Genomic DNA, 7,500 nt, shown 5'->3' with positions numbered 1-7,500 from the left:
GACTACTACCTGGGCTCAGTGACCGTGGACGGACGGACAGACTGGACCAGTCTGGACGCGCTCATAGCCAAGACCTTCCGGGTAACGTCAGCGTTCCCCGTCGATAGATACTCGTGTGTCTTTGAACCCACTTGCTGTTTTTATCGATTATATCAACTTTTTATGCGACCATTGTACAGACACACATTCAATACTGCGACATTGTCAAGACATGTATAATAGAACACCAAAACAGTTTGTTTAATGAGGTATTATTGACATTTATGTTTACCAGTTCTGTGTGTGATGCTCCGTGTGTCCCCTCAGGACTATCTGATGCAAGTGGATCCAACTGCCAGCCTGGGTCTGTCCTGTGATTCGCTGCACAGCTACCAGCTGACCGAGGATGGGCAGCGTGTGATTGGCGGAGACAAGCCTGCACTCTCCCCCTCACGTTGCCTAGTGAATAGTCCATCTCGTATCCTGGTAACCTTGAAAGGTTAGTATCATCACAAGGTGGAAGAAAGCGAACACTATCTACTGCTATCACTGACTTAGAATTTGGACCAATGTCAAAATAGAATACAATCATATAGTGTATAATATTTAGATTCCTGCTCTGGACTACAGTTGGAGTTGTTATCTAATACCTTGCTGGACTCTGTCGTTCTCTCTACACACTGCTGCATAGATACCTGTTCTTTAGTAGTGATTGTTGTCGCAGACAAACTGATTATTTACAGTGTTTACCATTTACTAAGTCCGATGCTCTGTACAAAAAGAGAAGGAATGCTTTATAAAGTATTGCATAAGGGAAACACAAAATTAACAAACACATATGAACTCTTATAAACTCTTATAAATCTCTTGTAACTCTTACTCTTACTCTACTCTTATAAAACCGTAATATTCTGAGATGCTAAAACCAAACCTTTCCTAACTCACTGCCTAGGCCTGAGGGAGAAGTGTGTGGACTCCCTGGTGTTCGAGACGATGATCCCCAAGCCCATGACGCAGCACTACATCAGCCTGCTGCTGAAGCACCGCCGCTTGGTGATGTCCGGGCCCAGCGGCACAGGGAAGACCTACCTGGCCCAGCGCCTGGCCCAGTACGCGCTGCAGCGCAGCCGGCCCGGGACCCCCGACGCCGGCGCCGACCCCGGGACCCCGGTGCCCGGACACAGCCCCACTGTCAACTTCAACATGCACCGCCAGTCCAACAAGGTGAGCCGTCCGCACCCTCAGCCGTCATGCAATTTATTTTTTAATCTTTTGTGGTGACATTAATCACTAAAATCACGTTATTTGATTTAAAGTCTTTTTAAATTAGATATCTTTATCTTTGCCTCTATAGAAGCCAAACCCTAACCTTAAGTCTTTGCTTTGACAGGAGCTGCAATTGTATCTGTCCGACCTGGCCAATCAGATTGACCGAGAGAGCGGCGGAGAGATGCCATTGGCCATTGTCATCGATGACATCAGCGACGCAACAACCATTAGTGAGCTGATCAACGGAGCGCTGACCTGCAAGTATCACAAATGGTGAGTCCAACGGAGTACATTGTCGGATAGTTACAATGCATTAAACAATCCAGCAACAATCACAGTTGCACATTTGTTAATGTCTTCTATTTTTATCCTCATATGTCAGTCCATACATCATCGGAACAACCAATCAGCCAGTAAAGATGGGCTCCAACCACGGACTCCATCTCAGCTTCAGGTAGGTCCGCTCGACATCACAGCCACACATCCTCAGGCTATGAGCCCAGACTCAGTCCCCCCATCACTCGGAGGTCCTCATCGTCCACTTCCCTGTGCGTCCCCAGGATGGTGACCTTCTCCAACAACGTGGAGCCCGCCAATGGCTTCCTGGTCAGGTACCTGCACCGGAAGGCGGTGGAGGCCAAGCAGAAGGAGAAGGTCCACGACCCCGCCGGCCACCAGGCCCTCCTCAGCGTGCTGGACTGGGTCCCCCAGCTGTGGTACCACCTGCACACCTTCCTCGAGAAACACAGCACTTCAGACTTCCTCATAGGTGAGAGAGGGACCGAAGGGAGAGGAATGGTGGGAGGGTCAGCAAAGGAACGAGTCAAAAATCAAAGTGGCGATGATTGGGGAAATGATGATGATGATGATGATGATGATGATGATGATGATGATGATGATGATGATGATGATGACGATGATCATGACAAAATGTGGTGTTGTAAAAGTTGATGGTGTGGTTGTTGATGATGGTGGTGGTTAAGGTGGTGGTTATGAAAACTGTGGTTGTGATGGTGGTGATGTTGGTGTAAGGATTACGATGGTGGTAATGAAGGGGATGGTGAGGATGGTGAAGGTGGTGATGATGAGGGTGATGTGATCATGGTGACTGGTATCACCATGGTGGTGGTGATGATGATGATGATGATGGTGGTGGTGGTGGTAGTGATGATGATGGTGGTGGTGGTAGTGACGATGATGGTGTTGGTGGTAGTGATGATAGTGGTGGTAGTGATGGTGGTGGGATATGAATCAGTAGACAATCTTGGTGTTACTTACGATGTATTGTTCCCTTGCCCAGGTCCTTGCTTCTTCCTGTCGTGCCCAGTGACGGTCGCAGAGTTCAGGCCGTGGTTCATCGACCTCTGGAACCAGTCCATCATACCGTACCTGCAGGAGGGGGCTAGGGACGGCAGCAAGGTGCACACGCACGCACGCACACACGCACGCACACAGACACACACACACACACACACACACACACACACAACTCAAAGTAAAACACACAACACACAACACAAACACACACACATCACAAAAATGCACTCAACAAACGACTAACATAGAAACACTCATAAAAGGTCCTTAACGCAGTCATTCCACTTCAGACTGATGAACAGTGCTGATATTGTGTTCATACGTTTTGTTGCTCTAATACGTACATTCCCCTCCGTCGTCTCCCTTCCAGGTTCATGGTCAGAAGGCTGTGTGGGAGGACCCTGTGGACTGGGTGAGAGGGACTCTGCCCTGGCCCAACGCCCAGCAGGACCAGTCCAGACTCTTCCATCTACCTCCCCCTACCGTGGGCCCATCCACAGAGGAGAAGAGGCCCCCGAAGGAAACACCTCCCCTCAGCACGCTAGAGTCCGACCCACTGGTGAGACTGGCTTCATATGGGGTCGAGATGGGAGGGCGAGAATCAGGTTTAGCATCACGCCATATCAGGTCCTGATATGTTTGTGCCCATTTAACCTTTAAAAGTTAGGCATTAAACCTAGATCCATAGTTCATAAATACACCATTAAACATCTAGCCATAGTTGTCTATAAACATAAAAGCTGAAAAGTAAAATAGACTCTAGAATAATATACAATATGAAAGCTTGAGTTTGTCCTTGGCTATGTCTGAATTTGTTCTTGCTCTCTGTCTCCCCCTGCTGACCAGATGGCCATGCTGCTGAAGCTCCAGGAGTCGGCCAACTTCATTGAGTCTCCAGAACGGGACTGCACCCTGGACCCCAGCTTCCAGACCACACTGTGAAGTAAACAGTGTGGTCCCAGACTTTCCTTAGATATATACGGCCAAAACTCTTGAGCGAAGCAACACAGGGTGCAATCCAAATATGAACTTTAAGAAAGCCTTGGCGAGGACTCGCAGTACTACGCTTAAATAACCTAAGAAGCAAACGATTATCTGCAACAGTTATGGGCTGCCATTCTATAACAACATCGGAGAAAAACTATAAAATTGCTCTCTAGTATCTCTATCGTATGTCGGGAAATGTATTGACGTGTCTGGTTTTTGTCTTGGGTCCTTTAAAGTATATCCCTGCATATTAGCCAGAGTAATATGACACCCAATTTAGTTTATCTTATGCATTCTAGATCTATTCTTACTGCCCACAAAAATTGGCACTGGCTTAATTGTACTCAAGTCAAACAAATTAGACCAAGGAATTAACCATACAAATTGTAATAAGTATATAATTGTGACAACATTCAAAAACCCTTAACAAAGACTTATTTGGTTGACAGCCAAAATGCACTTTATTTTCTATTCAATTTGACCTAGCTGTGCTAGTGACTGTGACTCAATGGGGACTATCAGAATGGCCAAACTTTGTAGTTCCTCTTCTATCCTTTAGAGGGCAGTGTTTACCAACTGCTCCCTCAGTGCTCTGGCGCGTTTCCTTCTTATTAAAGGTGCCTATAAAACACCACACACACACACACACCCTCACATGACTTAAATATAGCCTTGAGACGATTCGATTATTTTTAATTGTGCCAATGTGCCAATTAATTATAGTTGCATAATTTGTGCATTGGATATCGAGGTTTGAATTTGCAAGTACTTATAGGAATGAAAATGCATGAGTGAAACTGAACACAATTCTTAAGGTTAAGATGACATCATTCATCAGTCGATTCAGTAGGTCAGTGATAGTGTGGTCCAAGAGTATGATATGATATGAATAGACACATTCATCACTTCCAGCGAAACTGCCAAGGTTATACTGGTGGTAGTAAACATTCCTATGGAGACGATCTACGGCTCTGGAAGCATTTTAATGTCTTGGACTCAACGCTTCACAGCAGCATAATGTTAACACACACACACCACCGGCTAAGCTCATATACATCCTATACCTTATGTCAGATTTTTAGATAAATCCTTGCCTGATTAATAGCGAGGGTAGAGCCCTTAATTCTTGAGTTCTTTTTTAAAAGGTTTTATACTGCATCCCCCTCACTGATTTGTATACATTTACTATCATCCCTCCTCCACACATCGGTTTTAGGGTCGTTTCTGAAAATGATCGGACAATATTGTTTCTTTGCTACTTCACTTTATGGTCATTTTACATAATGTTTTACACTCTCAACTCCTGTAATATGTTTCTTCCTTTGTGTTTTTGGAGCTTCAAACTCGAGTGAATGGCTTAATCTCACTCCCCGGTGGGTGTCTGTCTGCCTGCACAGCGCTCTATATGCACACTCTTTGTTTTCGTTTCCCCTGTGGACGGCTTGGTTGGCTGACACGTGAAAGTACTGTTACAGATCGCTCCAGACGGGGACAACGGTATAGGAACCACCCTGTCAAAATAAAAGAGGTTGATTCTTAGCTCCAGCTGGTGACCCCTAAGCCCTGGCCGAGTACCTCTGACAGCTGTGTGCAGCTCCGGACCACCCCTCATACCTTCTCACAACCGAACAGAAACAGGGTGCTAGCATTGGGTCGTCATCTGCTGCTATTGTTGCTGCCTCAGACTATCTGTGCCTATCATATGACCTCTTGTTCATTCGTCACTGGCTGCTTAGCTTTATTGCAGCAGGCCTCTTCTGAGAGGGAAGTCACTGGACATGTCTTCCTCTCTTCTCTCTCTCTTGTCTCTCTTTCTCTCTCTCTCTCTCCCTGATGTCACTTTAAAGATGCCACACACACAGCCTCACACCAAGGTCTACAAAGAACCGGGGTGGACGTGAGGGATGTTTAAACATGTGGCTGGAAGGGATGGTGGTGGTGGAGACGATGTTGGTCTCATGAGGGACGATGTTGTGCAGAGAGAGAACCAATTGTATTGTGTGTCACTGGACCCCTGTTGAAAAAAAACCGTTTACCAGAATGTGTCGTCTCATAACGTTGGACCGCAAAAGAAAAAAGACAAACACAAGCATGTTCTGAATATCAGTATGAACGCGTGGTGTTTATCGGCAAGAGGAAGTTGTGTAACCAGAACGGAAGCTAAACGTGAGGAGATGGTGGTGATGATTATGATGATGATGATGCATGTGTGTTCCCAAAGTGAATTGCTTAATTGGACCTACCTTTTTGACCCAAGGGTTAGGGAGGTTCTTTGTCTTTGTTTTTAAATCACAGAATATTACGGTTTCAATGTTGTTTTATAAGAGTTCATATGTCTTTGTTAATTTGTGTTTCCCTTATGCAATTCTTTGTAAAGCATTCCTTCTCTTTTTGTACAGAGCATCGACTAATGTAAACACTGTAAATAATCAGCTTGTCTGCGACAACAATCACTACTAAAGAATAGAGATCTATGCCCCAGAGTGTCAAGAGAAAGACAGAGTCTACTTGTTGTTTTCTTGTTTTGGTTTTTCTTCCTCCTCTAATGAGAAGACGCACTTGGGTGGCTGGGGGCCCGGCGCGGCTTCACGGCATGTTTCTATAACCTCATGGATCCCATATGTCTAACATTGCTCCGTGGACACTCAATAAATTCATGCCAATTTTCACATCAATGTGCTTTGTGTTTTGATTATATCAGACCTAATTAAAGTCCCCCAATAGGTGGCGCCAAATCTCATGCATTGTCGATGCAAATGTCCTCTCCATGACCTGTGTCGCTCAACCGTGAGGATATTTTAGATGATGGACCGGAGGGTACGGATTCGGGGACCAGAGGAGGTTCCCAAACGTCTGACTGTGTGGAAGAGGCGGAGCCTTGCCCGGCACGCTTCTTATATATAGAACATAACGTCCTTGCTGGGTCGTTATTCCATTTGACTGGCCGTCCCCCCAGGGTACCAAGCACGATGCCAGCCAACCCAGCACCAATCAAAAAGTCCCCGGAGAAGAAGGCTGCCGAGAAGGCGGCTGAATCTGCCGCGGAGCCCGCCCCAGAGGCCCCACCTGCTGATGCCCCGGTAGAGGCTGCGCCCGCGGAGGCTGAGGCTGCACCTGCCGAAGCTGCGCCCGCCGAGGCTGCGCCGGCCGAGGGAGACGCCGCCGCTCCAGCTGAGGCTGCCCCCGCTGCCGAAGGTAGTTTTACTGGTTTGTCACCAGTCCCTCGGTCTGAACTCGCAAGTCATTGTCCATGGAGGCACCTTACGAATGGAGATCAACCTTAAAAGCGCAGGAGGGATCTTTAAACAATATTTACTTGGATGTGGTCAATAGTTAATGCTGATTTGCTAAATAGGCCTCAGATAAATTGATTAGCGCAACTTTGAGATGATTAAAGAATCAATCACTGTTCAATGTCAGGTTGGCATATGGGGTGGCTTTTAAATCGACACCTCCAGCTCAAATTACTCACTGCCAAAAGCCTGTTGTCAGCCAGTTGCTGAAGTCATACATTTGTAGTTGGAATACTTTCCCCTTCATTAATCTCTCTCTTTTCAGATATCTGGTGGACAATCGAATTGTTTGTTTTGATTTAATACTTTTAGTCTATTTACATATCAGAGCCTGACACCTGGTCAGCGGTGTGTTCGTTTAACTAAATGGAAGAGCTAGGCCTACGTGAATATCATCTTTCACTGTGACTACCCTTTACAGCAGTTGTCTTGATTTATTGTTGAAACATTCAAGATAATGTGTATTAGACATCTGTTGCATGCCATGCAGATGTAGGCCTACCCGAAAAAGACCAGACTTCATCAAATATTGCAATTAGAATCAGCTTTTGTAACGAACTATGACTGTTTTTAGAGTTAGAAAGGCATGTTTTGCGAAGATAATTTCCTAGCTGTCCGCCATGGAGAAATTGCGGTCATGTTCCCCCCCCCCCCC

General features: G+C 46.1%; 2 protein-coding genes across 2 annotated transcripts in view; both read left to right on the top strand.

The window, feature by feature from the left end:
- LOC130380382 (neuron navigator 1-like) overlaps positions 1–3,508 on the top strand; it is a 55,156-nt gene extending 51,648 nt beyond the window's left edge. The window contains exons 20-28 of the mRNA XM_056587566.1: positions 1–81; positions 307–478; positions 932–1,203; positions 1,370–1,521; positions 1,631–1,702; positions 1,809–2,017; positions 2,549–2,667; positions 2,936–3,124; positions 3,412–3,508. The exon at positions 1–81 is cut by the window's left edge and continues 15 nt beyond it. Coding sequence (XP_056443541.1) covers positions 1–81; positions 307–478; positions 932–1,203; positions 1,370–1,521; positions 1,631–1,702; positions 1,809–2,017; positions 2,549–2,667; positions 2,936–3,124; positions 3,412–3,507 — 1,362 coding nt within the window. The 3' untranslated portion in view covers position 3,508. The remainder of the gene's footprint in view (positions 82–306; positions 479–931; positions 1,204–1,369; positions 1,522–1,630; positions 1,703–1,808; positions 2,018–2,548; positions 2,668–2,935; positions 3,125–3,411) is intronic.
- Positions 3,509–6,419: 2,911 nt separating this feature from the next.
- The window catches only part of LOC130380374 (myosin-binding protein H-like), a 16,383-nt gene continuing 15,302 nt past the window's right edge, over positions 6,420–7,500 (top strand). The window contains exon 1 of the mRNA XM_056587554.1: positions 6,420–6,747. Coding sequence (XP_056443529.1) covers positions 6,522–6,747 — 226 coding nt within the window. The 5' untranslated portion in view covers positions 6,420–6,521. The remainder of the gene's footprint in view (positions 6,748–7,500) is intronic.

This window comes from Gadus chalcogrammus, chromosome 1, assembly GCF_026213295.1.
Source record: "Gadus chalcogrammus isolate NIFS_2021 chromosome 1, NIFS_Gcha_1.0, whole genome shotgun sequence".
In the NCBI taxonomy this organism is placed as follows: domain Eukaryota; kingdom Metazoa; phylum Chordata; class Actinopteri; order Gadiformes; family Gadidae; genus Gadus; species Gadus chalcogrammus.
Note: the sequence above shows the minus strand (reverse complement) of the source record. Positions and strands in the feature narration are given on the sequence as shown.